The following is a 13,898-nucleotide window of genomic DNA, read 5'->3' as shown; positions in this document are numbered from 1 at the left end:
AAAAGTTATATTAGATATATATAAGATAGTTTTCTAAGCACTATTTGGACACTAACAGTCTCGAGTCCCCAGTGATTTGATGAGTTTGTTCCAGTGCTTAACCACACTCTCAGTGACTACCTACCTTGAATTTCACTTGCAGCTTCAAGCCATTCCCCCATGTCCTATTATCAGACACCAGAGAGATCAGCACATCCATCACCACTCCCCGTCATGGGGAAGTTATAAACAGCAATGAGAATACCCCTTAGCCTCTCTTTCTCAAAGCAAAACAAAGATGGTATATTCAGCTGTTCCCCTTAAGTCATGTCCTTTAGTTCTTTCACCATCTTTTTTTGCTGTCATTTGGATACATTCCAGTATATTTATATGCCATTGTATTGTTGACTCCAAAACTGCAAAGACTACTTGAGATGAGGCCACTCCAAAGCTGAGTACAGTGAAGCAATCACTTTTTCTGCCCAGTTACTTATACTGTGCTTTGTGCACACCAGAAAAAAATTGACTGTTTGGCCAACAGCTTAGCTTTGGTCCACATCTTACCTTTGAAGATCCTCCCAAGTCCTCGGAAATCCATCTGGTCTGAACAGTTGAAGACCACTACGTATTTTCCAAGGCACCGTCCCATATCTTTCACGGTTTCAGTTTTTCCAGTTCCTGCAGGTCCCACGGGTGCTCCACCCATGTTCATGCCCAAAGCTTGAGCCAAAGTGATGTAACATCTAAAAGACAACAATGAATCAGGCTGCAGGAGACGGATTTCTGTAGAGTGCCAGAGGAATTTACACAGAGTCTGATTTAAGGAGAATAGGGAAGTGCTGAAATGATATTCCACTAATTACAATTAGAGCAGTAAGGACAAAACCCCTTCACTCAGTCTCTGATGTAGGGAATATTGAGGTTCATTTCATCATACATAAAGTGAAAGAACAGATAATCCTCAATTATCAGCAACCTGAAAGATCACAAGAAGGGAAGAAAGCAGATACAGAGATGCTGCCTAATCTTAGTCTGGATAGTGAGTTACTTTATCTGGAGTAGTTTTGAAATACATTATACTGTGAAGTACAATAATGAAAGACATCTAACCTTTTCTTTCTCATCCATCTTTAAAATCTGACCACACAGTCCATCCCGTTTTCATAAATTAAATATTTATGCATAGTGCAGCAGAACACCAGCTAATAATTATATATCAAGACTAGCTCTAGAATTTTTTGTATGGAACAGTTAAAAATAAAACAAACAAACAATCCACAATCCCTTGTTTTGCCAATTATATGTTATAAAGCATTCATTGTGCTATTTGAGTTAGACAGGTAAATCTCTCTGTTAATAGGATTGCAATTCTTTCAACATCCTTTTAGATCAAAGATCTTCAAAGTACTGCAGCTGAATTATTTTTTTCCTCTCTGTTCTTCCTTAGCTCTTTTCATTAGCTTGTCTGTAAACACCTACTTTTGTCCCGCACCTCTATATTTTTATCTGTTGATATATCAGATCTTCAGATATGTTGGCTTCACATACACAAGAATGAGAGTCACATATATCATATGCATGTGGGGACTAATGCAAGTCAGTATGTGGCAGAAAATAACTTAGAAACTATTCACATTATAGGGTACAGAAACAAAAATACTGAAGCATTCCACATGAAATTACTGATTTTGACAAGACTGTGAAGGATAAACTCTGCAGAAATCAATGTTGCATCCAACAGGAATGACAAAATTGCTGTTGTAAAAGCTGAGGTTTGGCAGCAAAGAATAAAGAAATAAAATTAGTTTTTCTCACCTGTCTGTAAGAGGTGTTATGACAAGCCTGTCAGTACAGCCCAAGAATTCATTCTGGTATGTGAAGCTCACATCAGTGATCTTAATCACCATTTTATCAGAGTCTTCATAAAAATAAAATCGACATTGTTTCAGCCACTCAAAGTCCGTAGGGCTCTTGATATGCATGCAGCACTAAGAAGAGAGGGAAGACAAGGCTGTGACATTCATGGTTAACATTTACTTTCACATTTATATTATGTCATCTAAGTAGTAGATTCAAAGGAAGCACTGCAAACATAGTGAAAAGCAAAAAAGACAGCTAGTAACAAAAGAATAGTGGAGAATCTATTTGGATTTTTACTGCAAAAACTGCTAATGTATTATTGCTCAATCACATACTTAGGCAAAGGAACTTCAGGCTTTAGATGAGTATGTCAAAATCTAAATACAAATACAGTCCATAAGCCTCAAACAAGAGTCATTTCAGTTTAACCTTAAAATGCCATTCCTTTTAGTCCTCTTTACACTTTAGTTTTACATGAGTCAGAAGTACATAATGTGATATTTGATTTTATAAACTGCTACGAGTATTGTATGAAACCATAGGCATAATGTGAAAAAAGATATTCATGGCAGTGTCGTGGTGCTAAGGAATATCCATATCTAAGGAATTCAACAGAACTGATAAAAAGCCACAGTTTCTGTACTGAATATTAAAACAGGATTTAAAAAAAAAAAATTCCGTTTATATCTAAAAATTACACTCTACATAAAATGATTATAACTAGAAATAAATGATTCTACAATGAAAAGATAAATGCCTGCCTATCAATAATGCACAAAATTCAATAATTCTTTTCTTGGGCTGCTCAATTTCAGAATGAGGTCCAGGACTTCCTATAGGTTAAAAGGTATGCTAGCTTTAAGTTTGATTAAGCTAAATGCTTTTATTTTCCTTATTTTAGCATCCTGTGTCAGCATGAGAAGGTGTAAAGTGAATAAAAAAATAGCTAAGTAATAATTAGGTATGCTACTGAAACTAGAACAGAGAGGATATCAGCTTCAATCAACTTCAAACTTTTTCCTGTACTATAACTCTACATTCATTTTATTTACTTGTAGAAATTCATAATGCAGTCCAGAAAAAGGACAATTATTTGCAACAAAATGTATGAGGACAAAAGAGGTCCCTAACTGATCATGCAACAGGGGCACTATTAAATTTAGTGTACCAACATGAAACATTACAAAATTCGGCTACTGCTTGGGGAGAGGAAAACCTACTCAATTATTTCTGAAATATTCTTATTTGACATTGTTGTATGTGGAAAACCCCTCATAATTTATTGTTAATTTTTTAATACTTACAAGACCATCAAAAATGTCCCTCTGATGCACATGAATAGTGATTAATGTCTCATATTTAACTCGCTCAAATGGACTAAGGTCTTTCGTTGTCATATCTATCAACATGTTCAGAAGATCCAGGAAAAACTGGTTTGTCTTACGCATAACTTTTTTATCCTGCTTGGCAAGAGTCAGAGCTTCTTCTGAGTCTCTTGTCCAAATCATTTGGATCCCCAACAACCCAACCTTAGGAAACACAGAAGTATATGCTTCATAATTTTTTCTCTTTCACCTAAAATGTACATTTACAGACACAGAAAAACTAAAGGAAGGGTTCTCCTGCTCTATGTATAAAATTACTTTCCATGCATTCATACAGAGGTCCTATTTTGTGAGTCCTAAATGCATTCATAAATGCGTAATTAAGCCTGTACTTGTCTTGTAGATACTTCCTATAGTGCATTGCTTGTACAACTGCTGAATATAATTCACAGTATATATAAATATACTTTACATAACAAATGTACATTTTATACATAGTAACTAAACAGTTATTAGTGCTTCAATTTGAAATATTTTTCTAGTAGTAAACAGAGTCTTTATTCCATCTTCAACAACATTCCTGATCACAAATGAAGCTTCTACTAAAAAAATAATTTTCCTTCAACATTACCATCAGTTTCAAACTTTTAGCAATACATAGCATTATCCTGAATATATGAAAAAACAATTTTACTACTTTTCCTCCAGTAGTCAATTATTAAGCTTATAAAGAAATCGCATTAACTTCATTATATTAATTTATTACATTCAGTATAGTTTTTAAACAAGATGCTTAGGGCAAGTTAACTTCTTTTGGTTTCTGCTATGTGAAGTTGAAACTTAGAAGACTGAGATGATTCAAATAAAATTAAATGCAATTTTTGTATTTAACACTGGCTGCAACTTTGAATGAAAAACAAGAAAAAGATCTGGAACATATCTGTGAATAATTCTTCATTCATTTAACAATGATATTACCTGGGCCGGATAAGCAGAAAGAAATTCAGTAATCTGGAAACTCGTTTCTTGGATGTCCATAGCTGCCTGGCGAATAACTTGATGCAGTGATAGCTGGGATTCCTTCAACAAAGAGCTGAGCCAAACTTCCACATTACCTTCAGCCATTACAGGTCTAGTCAGCTCTACAGTCTCACCCTCTCGTGAACTAATTGACAATATACGATCATATATCTAATGAAAGCAAAAATATATTGTGCTTATAGATACATTATTTATCTTTAAAATAATTTGTATTTTCCTGCAATCACTCCATTACACTGATTTAAGTAACTAATAAATTATATCAACTTGTTCAATGAAATTTAAAGACTATTAAATCATTACTTTGCTATGTAGAAAGGCTTTAAACAAAACACTGTCATGAACAAGGAGACAAACCCTAATATATTGACAATTCCTGAATCTCACTAAAGTTTCAATGGCTATCCTGTGCCATGTGCTCTAGGATGACCCTTCTTGAGCAGGGATGTTGGACCAGACGACCCACTGTGGTCCCTTCCAACCTTACCTATTCTGTGATTCTGTGATAACATCCGCTTAATAAAGGAAACCTTCCCCCATTACTGGTGGGATAACAGCCTAACAAAATTTACAGCCTTGGAATAAAAAATAATGGAAACAGAAAAGTTAAGGAACATGTGTACACACTGTTAGAGGTCTAGGAAAATTCCAGCCAGGAAAATCATTCCCAGGCTGAAGCCTGTCCTGGTTCCCTGAGATCCTTTCCCAAGCTGAGAACATGTCCAGCTCCAGTAGGGAGTTTTTCCGAGGATGATAGTTTTGTCAAAATAGAATGGAATTAATAACAAAGATTAACAGCTGGTGGTGACCATGGGACCCATTCTGAAGTGCTGTCCCAGAGGCATTTCTCCAACTATCCAAGGAGCTACTGTCTTGTCTGAGTTCAGCAGAACACCATATAAATATGAATTGCATCCTCAATAAAATACCTTCTTTCCCCAAGAAGGTCCGTGTTGCTATCATTGCTTTCTCTAGCTCAGCAGCAACAAACATGGACAAACAAAGGAATTTCAAAAGCATGGGGAGGTAATTAATTTCTAGGAAAATGCATACATAAGCAAAAAATGTTGCTATCTCTTTTTGTAAAAGGGATAAGAAAAGTGTTCTTCAAACACCGTGTCTGAAGGCATAGTAAGGACAACTCAGAAGCAGGAGAGACAGTAGATACCCTTTTTCTTGCAATCAAAAAATGAATGTAAAAATACAAATATAGACAATGCAAAAATACAAATAAGCTCATAAAGACTTAAAAGCTTATTTGAGAGGAAGCCACAGAAAAAAGTTCCGTACATGGGTGGGTTTTTCTGAAATTTAAGCACTGGTGCAAATTTTTATTTTGCTATTCCACATGAAGTTTTACTACGACATAAATGAGGATATGAAAAAAATCTTAAATGAAGAAAGCTACTCAGCATCAAATAGTTGTGAGTAAACAGTAGAATGCCTTATGCAACCAAGTAGCTCTGTAATCTAGCAAGTATCACACATTTTTAAGGTGAAGGAATGTAACACAGAGGTGTGGGTAGTACATACCCTTTCATGGAATCTGACGGTTTTAATGTTGTCAAACACATTCAGCAGATGTGCCTGTATATTGTGAGAGTTGGATGCCTGGCCAAGAATTTCTAAGAGAGCAGGATCTGACACAAAGAAGAATCGTGGAAATAGCAGGCGTTTTTTCTCCAGATACCTGCATTTTTAAAAAAATTGGTAGAGAAGCCGGGAAGGAGGAGATGGTAAGAGATTTAGGACATCCTTTCCTCTTTAAGAAGTGGTATTTCTCACAATTTATTTTACAATTTTTAGCTGTACCAATGACAATTTTTATCCCTCATACATTCACTTTAAGCATCTGCTTTAAAGCTACTCTCTTAGTATCAGAAATCATTTCACGGAAAACTCTTATTATCTGTTATAATCTAAAGACCATAAAAATGAAATAAAATATTTTTATATTCTCTTTTACTTGCTATTTACATCTCTCAAGCTAAATGTCTCCCACATGTGTGAAAAGTGTGAATAGGACACACAAATCTAGACTTCCTTCTGGATTTAAACTAGACTGAAACCAGCTTTGGTTTCAACAGAGACAGACAGTGAGTGACACCTTAGCCACAAATCAAATATTTATCTATTTCTTAGTTGATAGAAATTTTTTTGGACATGGTTATATTATCCTGCTAACTTGTTTGCTCAGTTTGACTGAATTCATACTAGAGTAAGAACATGATCTTTCCAAATTTCCTGGGACAGTACTTGAGCACTTGCTCTTTCCCTAGTTACACAATGCACAACCATCTGGCCACGAATGTGGTCTCGTAATAATCTTACCCTGTGAGAGATTTCTGACAGATTTCAAGCTGTTCCAGTAAATGTGGCAATAACTGTCCCATTATTTCGTCTCCAACACAGCACTGAATGACATTGGGTGTCTCATGAGCTCGGGTCATGATCCTCACCCAGGATTTATCAATGTTAGAGAAACGCTTTGCTTCCTGTTGAAACAAAACAGTGACTCTGGAAAGGAAGAAATGAAGGAAGGAAGAGAGAAAAAGGAAAAGGCTCCTGCTTCCAGAACCAGCACTCAGTAATCTTAGCAGCAATCTTCTCACTAGTAATCACATGTCTTCTAGAAATTTTTCAGCTTAGACACAATTCTTTCTGCTTACACAATATAGCTTATTTTATACTTGGCTGTCAAGCCTGATATGTACTTTCTCTTGCATTTTTAGAGAAAAAGACAGAAAACTCCTTATACTTGAATTGAAGCTTCAAATCTGAAGATTTTTTCCTAAAACTAGTTCATTTTTAATTTGAAATATCATGCAGGAAAGTTTAAGGATTCCTAGGTACTATTATGCTAGTGGTAGGCACTACTAGGCACAATATTTAAATACATATTAGTTAGCAGCTTTACAATCTAGAAATCAAAAGATCAAAAAGATCACACAATTTTATTATTATTTCTCACACCATGCCTTCCATTGGCACTGCTTACCTAATTTCCTAGCAAAACCAGTTTTGTTAAATACTAAAAGTAATTTAGTTTATATTACTGCATCAATTATGACATCACAGTTAAGTTTTATTCCTAAAATATTGATAAGCAAACTGAAAAAAGGCAAATCTAGAAACCTTTGGAAGCTGCCTTGCTATATCACCACCAATAAACACAGCTTCTAAATAAATCCACAAATTCTGCACAGTCAGCCAGTTCTCAATTATATCCATTGTGTTGGAAAGATAATGCACCCATTTCTGAATCTGTGTCTTGAATGGAGTATTGAATCTACAACAGAAAAAGAAAAAACAAAGAAAAAAGAGGCATTTCTTTATTTCAAGAAGAAAAGAAGACTCTTGAAAAGCAGCATATAAGTCACAGGATGAAGACTAGTTTTTATGCTTAAAATTTTTCAAGTGAAAGTATAAAAACTTAATTCAGCTAGTTGGCAGCTCTAAATCCAATCAGCTCCAACTTGTTGCTGTGTACACAAGGCGTACACAGCACAGCTCTGATCCAACAGAAGTGGGATGGGAGCAATTTCACTCTGAGGTAAAGGGTCTACTCAACATTTTGAAAGCTGTAAATTCACATAGTTCCTGAACTCTCCTAAACTCCTGCTTTTTGAGCACCTGCCTGATGATCAGGTTCTGTGTTCCTTATTTCACCTGTCCTTTGGTATATGAAACCAGACAAACTGGAGCTCACTTTAACTGGGATTTTCATCACCTTTGGCATTAGGAAATCACCTATCAGGGGCAGAGTACAAGTGCCTGTAAGTAGGCCTGACATTGCCCGGCAGTGTTCTCTATTATGCCCCCACTTTTTTTCTTCAATGAAAACTTTTCAGCAGTTTAGTCAGGAAATCCAAGCTGCATCTACATGTTTTCAAAAGAACTTATTGGGGGGATACACTAGATACAATAAGAACCACCCCATGAACAGTTCAAGGACAAGCAAGCCCTCAGATTTTATCTAGATGTTTATTTACCTTCTTTTCTATGATAGATTTGTTCACTAAAACAAAGCCTTTTTGCTAATATTTTTATCTCTCCCCAGATTACCTCCCTCCCTTTCCTGTTACCTGTTACTCATGAGAGAACCAAGAATCATCAAGCTGTCCTCCAGGGTAGCAATTGTTTCTGACACGCTGTCACCTCTTAAAAGAAGTTCCCCACGAGTTTTAAAGTTTGCAAAGACAAATATCTTGTCATCCCATTCAGCTATCACTTGTTTTAACTTCTGCTCAATGTCTCTCTCCTTCACAGCACTTATGCAGATATCCTTTTAAATAAACAGGATGTCAAAACAAGCTATTAATCCTTCAAGTCCCTGTTACATGAATCTAGCTCTTATTTCCTTTAACACTAGGTAACATTAGACTCATGAGCAACTATTTAGTGGAAAGGTCTACAGATATACAAGCACCATACCACATCACAATTCAATCAACTCTGGGGGGAATAAAATAATAAGAGAGTGCTTACTTTTCATATGTTTAATGTCACAAAGCAAGGTACAAATTAGCTCCTGTGCCAAATGGAATTATTTTTTAAAAAAAGAATTTGATACCACAATATATTTGTGTCATTATTTTATACAAAAACCTTTAATGATAGTCCATTTCTCTGTTCTTTCTACAGAAATGTTTTGATTTCCTTCTTGCTCCTGTTACTCATATACTATACAAGTGGATTGTTGGTTTCATGTATCCCTATTTCTTCCTTCACAATACCTCTATTTCCTCTTTATATCTTAGTAGTGGAACTTCCATTATATTCCTCAGTTTGAATGTTTCACACTCCACATCAAATCTGTGTTCAGTGAGATCCATAATCTGCTTCCAGTGCCGAGGCATCATTGCTTTACTTGACATGTGCTCAAGCAATGGGCAGCATTCACTGAAGTCCTCTATGGTCCTCGTCAGGTCAAGAAAAGGCTGCCATTCCTTTACAGCACGAGGCAGCTTATGGCACCTACAGTGAGACAAAACAAGCTTTTTCAAAAAGTTTCAAATATTCTTTCTTTAAAACCACTCTATACGGTTTTGACAGCAGAAGATGCACCTTCCAAATGCAGATTACCTATAATTTGGAGCTTGTGCATATGCTTCTCCATGTGGGAAAATCTGTTTCCAGTTTATTTCAATGACTGATAGCTGGGTAGGCACCTACAGCCTCCCCTTTGGGAGCGTAGCTTCATAATTTTAATAGCTCTGTGCAAGTAATCTTCAAAACCAGTTGAAATGTTCTACATCTTGATTTCATCTTTTGGTGAGACTGATGGTATGCACTGCTCTGAGCTCGACAAAAACCCTGTTCCTCAGGGTTTAATGTTTTAATTTTTTTTATTCCTGGTTTGATGAAAAGTTCAGCTTCTATGCATGCAGTATAATCCATTTTGTAGAAAAACTATTCTGCAATTCACTAACTTGCCTTGACACCTAGCATAAATCTGTCTCTCATGAACAACAATACTACAGCAAAAAACTTTGAATTTTCCTTCATGGACAAAATAAGTAACAATTTTAACATATATTCCAAGCTTCTTAAAAATATATAGCCAAGAATCTGTCTAAGGAACAATAGTGCTCAACATTTAGAATCTAAACTTTTTTTATTTTATGACATTGGTGATGGATATATTTTTCAATTTAAATTCACATTTTTCATGCCTCAATAAATAAACACACGCTCATATATGATTACTGGTGCTAACCAATTATAATCATATACAAGAAGTACTTTAGGCAGCTTTAACACAGCAGTAGTTTCTCACCTGTTCTGAAACTCCATAAGTTCACTGTTAATTTTTTCAATATCTAATTCCGACCAAAGAATATCAGAGTAGCCACTGATTGTGTCAATGACACTGTTATATAGATTATAGAGTTTCTGCAACAGATTCAGTTGCTTCTTTATTCCAAGCAGCTGAGGACACTGAGTAACTGGCAAACCAAAAAGATCTTCTCCTCCTGTACAAGTAATATATTTCCGAAAGAGATTATCACATCGATTCTAAGAAAGAAAAAGAAAAAAAGTTAAATAAAATAAATAAATTTAAAAGTTAATAAAAAGAACTAAATATTTAAGAGCCAAAATTATGATTAAAGCTGAATTAGACTAAGATCTAGGAAACAATAGAAAGATATAGAGAGATAGTAACAGCTTACACTGTCAACAGTTTTGTCAACAATTTTCTTAAGAAAAGTAACTTTTAGCTAGCTTGGAGGCACATTTTTAGAAGTTGACAGGAAAGCCATTTAGTTCATATGGCACAGTGACAGAACAATAAATGCTAAGATTGTACTTGAAAGAGATGAAGCATGACACACAAAGCAAAAAAAGGTAGATACAGCAAATTCTACCTCTCCAAGTATGCTGTGCAAATCCTTTTTTGACTGCTGAAGAAAGAATTACTACCATTAAAGTAGCAAAGAAAAACACAATTAAATTGTCAATTGCAATATAACTTAGGGAACATAGTAGGAAGTCAAATGAATAGCAGTATGGGAAAAGGAAAAGCATTGGAAGTTGTTATTGCAGGAATAGATATTAATAATGATACAAAGACAGATTACAACCAAAAAAACAAACACAATAATGAACTCAAGAATAGCCTATAGCCAAATACACTAAACTTGTGGGAAAGCTCTCATCAGGATATTGTATCTAGCAATCATTACTCATTATCTATGCAGCCTTTCTGTTAACTCCTAAAAATTTTAGATTTAAACAATATTCCTTGCAAATGCATAGAAAAATTCCAACTTAGTTTTCACTAAGACAAATCAGACTTTGCCAAATCAGTAACCCTATCCATTAATGAAAATTCATTCAACTACTGAGATTCCTTCTCAGAACCTTTGTAGTAAGTATTAAGTTGTGTCTTAGAATTAACAGTACCTGGAATATAGTAAGCCTGTCACTGGCTTCCTGAGGTGTTAAACCAACCACCATTGGCCCATTCTAGAAGGAAACAAACAAACGAAACAAAACAAATGAAAAACAAACAAGACCAAACCAACAAAAAATACATTAATTTAGAGGGTGAGAATAACCACAACTCGTTTCTAATCAGCATTTTCTAAATGCTAACCTCAAACACTTTTGCAGCCTCCAGTTCCTTCATCCAGATCAGATAACAACTGAACCAAGAGATGACAGTCAACCTACTAGAACAAACACTTTTTTAAAAGTATTTTTAAAAATTCAAAGGAGGCAACTAATTGCATTTTTAATGCAGAAATTTTTCATTACACTGTAAAATCTAGGAAATCATAGCTCATTTTTTTTGAGCTGACTTTTGAGTAAAAGTCAGCATTACTTAAAAGATGATACAAGATTAGTTCAGCTTCATTCATTTATATTCTAATGAAAAGGAATGTGAGAGCTTAAGTCACTTGTACATATACCCAGCATCAGAAAACTTTTCTTTCTAACATAATTTATCATTAATCCTAGTCTTCACATTTGCTCATGGTAGCTAGATGATTTTCAAAAACCTTAAATATCTCAATCCTTAATTTTTAAGAACTAATTACCAGTATTACTTACTTTAGTCATATACAAAACATTAACCAGCCCAGCCCTGCACTGAAATTCAAACACCATCTTAACAAGAATAAACCTATTTAACAGTAGAGGCCCAACCCATTAATTAGTCAAATCCAAAAACCTTTCCATATTCCCACTGCTGCTTAATTTTTTTTAATACAACAAAATAGAAAAACTTGCCTGATCATAATCCAAATAGAACTGTGCACAGTCTTCACTAAAAGTCTTCACAGCAGTAATAAGATCTCCTCTGAAGTTTGGCTGCAAAGCAACGAGCTCATTCTGCACTTCATTTGCACGGATTAGCAGCTTTTCCCAAGTGTAGTGCAACGTGTCCACCTTCTCTGTCTCTTCCTTGGCAACAAGTAGATGATATTTGTTCAACATAGCATAGGATTCCTGCCAGAAATTTGGATCAAGATACAGAAAATTGTAACTTCAGTTAACTTTGTAAACATATATGTATGCTATCATTTTAAGAAATTCTGTTCTTCTTGCATAGCCATTATTAAAAGCTGGCAAACCAATATAAAACTGGAAGAAATGTCTGATTTTTTTGTTTGTTTGTTTCTCAGAGCATTGATTTCCGCTTGCACCACCAACATATAACAGTCCGCATACTGAAAACTCTCAGTGAATTTCACGAAATTCACTTTCTGTAAATTAACACAGAGTGGGGTAGCAATGAACCTGTGGCATAAACCATTCCATTTGAAAATTTTTGTATAAAGTGGAATTATTTCCATTCATGCTTTCTAGTTTGATCAAATTGTAGCCAAATTGCAAAAATGGAAATGTAACTATCTGCCTCCTACAAGACTATGTGGAAATTATGCCAACTTCCCTTTCAAAAACCTGAAGCTTCACTTCTTGTGCCTAGGGACTTGAGGCTCCTTCTACCAGAATTAGTTTATAAGGAAATTATGGGCAATCAGGAATCATGAACATGTATAGCTGATAAAAGCAATCAATCTCATATAGTCTGCTTAATATTAGCTTTTTACTCCTCTTTAGGCTTAGCTAAAAAAAGAAATAATTAGGAATCTCATTTCTTTTCATATACAGACTTCTTCTATAAAGTATGGAAATATTTCTTGCATTAAATACATGTATTGTCATCTTCCTCTTACCTACATCACTCAGTTTCTGCACTGTTCACTAAACCACCTCTCACCTCAGCAAGTTTACATTTGCCCAAATCAGAATTTCACAGAAAAAGGTTTACAGGAACATAACAGGCCTGTCACTCAGCATTCAACACATATTAAATTATACATTTTCAAAGTTCACTGTTAAGCTTTAACCCAGAAAATAACTGCTCTCTTAAAACAGTACCCATACATGCAACATTCCCACTAGCTACCTCAATGGGGCCAATTTGAGAGTCAATAGAGCTCTGTAGTTCTCTGATCTCTTTTAAAGCTGACATGGCTATTCTGATATCATCCAGGTCCGTGATGGTGCGATTTAACTTCTTGCCTGTTTCCTCTACAAAAGCCAAAATTTCTTCCATCTGTGTTCTGTACTTCTTATTGCAATGACACCCCAGCAAAGTCATCCAGGCTTTGGTTTCTGATCTCAGTGCTAGCTTCAGATCAGCTAAAAATATTGAACAATTAATAGATAGTATACATTGCAGATATTTTTTAAGATAAGCTTTTAATCTTTTTTATTACATGTGTTCTCTTCAGTGCCAGTTCTGATTTTTCAGTCTGACCCTTCACATACAGAGATGATGAAATCACATGGGCACCTTGAACTGGTTCATAAAATTACTTTCAATTCACAATTGCTTTCCTCCTATTCTTCTAAGAATTTATCATCTTTTCTACTGGAAAGATCATCTAAGAACATTGAACAATTAATAGATATTAGATATCATAGATATTTTTAGGATATACCTACTGGAAAGATGAGGCTGGACTCCATACTTTTCATCTTCTTCATTTATAATTCAAATACAAACTTCTGTTTTATACAACGCTAATGAATTGGTTAATATTCTCATCTAAGTGTAAAATCTTTTCAAAAATTAATCATCTTGAAAAAAAATAATGTGGGGAGGAAATTAGGAAGCTAATTACGAAAGCTGAAGAAACAAAGTTTGATCATAGCATCGGTGGAAGTGTTAAATTG

At 34.9% G+C, this 13,898-nt stretch overlaps 1 protein-coding gene across 1 annotated transcript in view; it reads right to left on the bottom strand.

Annotated features, from left to right (window-relative positions):
• The window catches only part of DNAH5 (dynein axonemal heavy chain 5), a 121,122-nt gene that overhangs the window by 66,446 nt on the left and 40,778 nt on the right, over positions 1-13,898 (bottom strand). Inside the window, exons 24-36 of the mRNA XM_088170925.1 lie at positions 13,126-13,361; positions 11,943-12,161; positions 11,112-11,174; positions 9,985-10,223; positions 8,942-9,182; positions 8,291-8,490; positions 7,341-7,494; positions 6,537-6,700; positions 5,739-5,895; positions 4,143-4,355; positions 3,144-3,368; positions 1,795-1,967; positions 544-722 (exon numbers count right to left, since the gene is read on the bottom strand). Coding sequence (XP_088027051.1) covers positions 544-722; positions 1,795-1,967; positions 3,144-3,368; positions 4,143-4,355; positions 5,739-5,895; positions 6,537-6,700; positions 7,341-7,494; positions 8,291-8,490; positions 8,942-9,182; positions 9,985-10,223; positions 11,112-11,174; positions 11,943-12,161; positions 13,126-13,361 — 2,463 coding nt within the window. The remainder of the gene's footprint in view (positions 1-543; positions 723-1,794; positions 1,968-3,143; positions 3,369-4,142; positions 4,356-5,738; positions 5,896-6,536; positions 6,701-7,340; positions 7,495-8,290; positions 8,491-8,941; positions 9,183-9,984; positions 10,224-11,111; positions 11,175-11,942; positions 12,162-13,125; positions 13,362-13,898) is intronic.

The sequence above is a fragment of the Sturnus vulgaris genome, chromosome 1 (genome assembly GCF_052056855.1).
Source record: "Sturnus vulgaris isolate bStuVul1 chromosome 1, bStuVul1.hap1, whole genome shotgun sequence".
Lineage (NCBI taxonomy): Eukaryota > Metazoa > Chordata > Aves > Passeriformes > Sturnidae > Sturnus > Sturnus vulgaris.
This window is presented reverse-complemented; position numbering and strand designations above follow the sequence as displayed.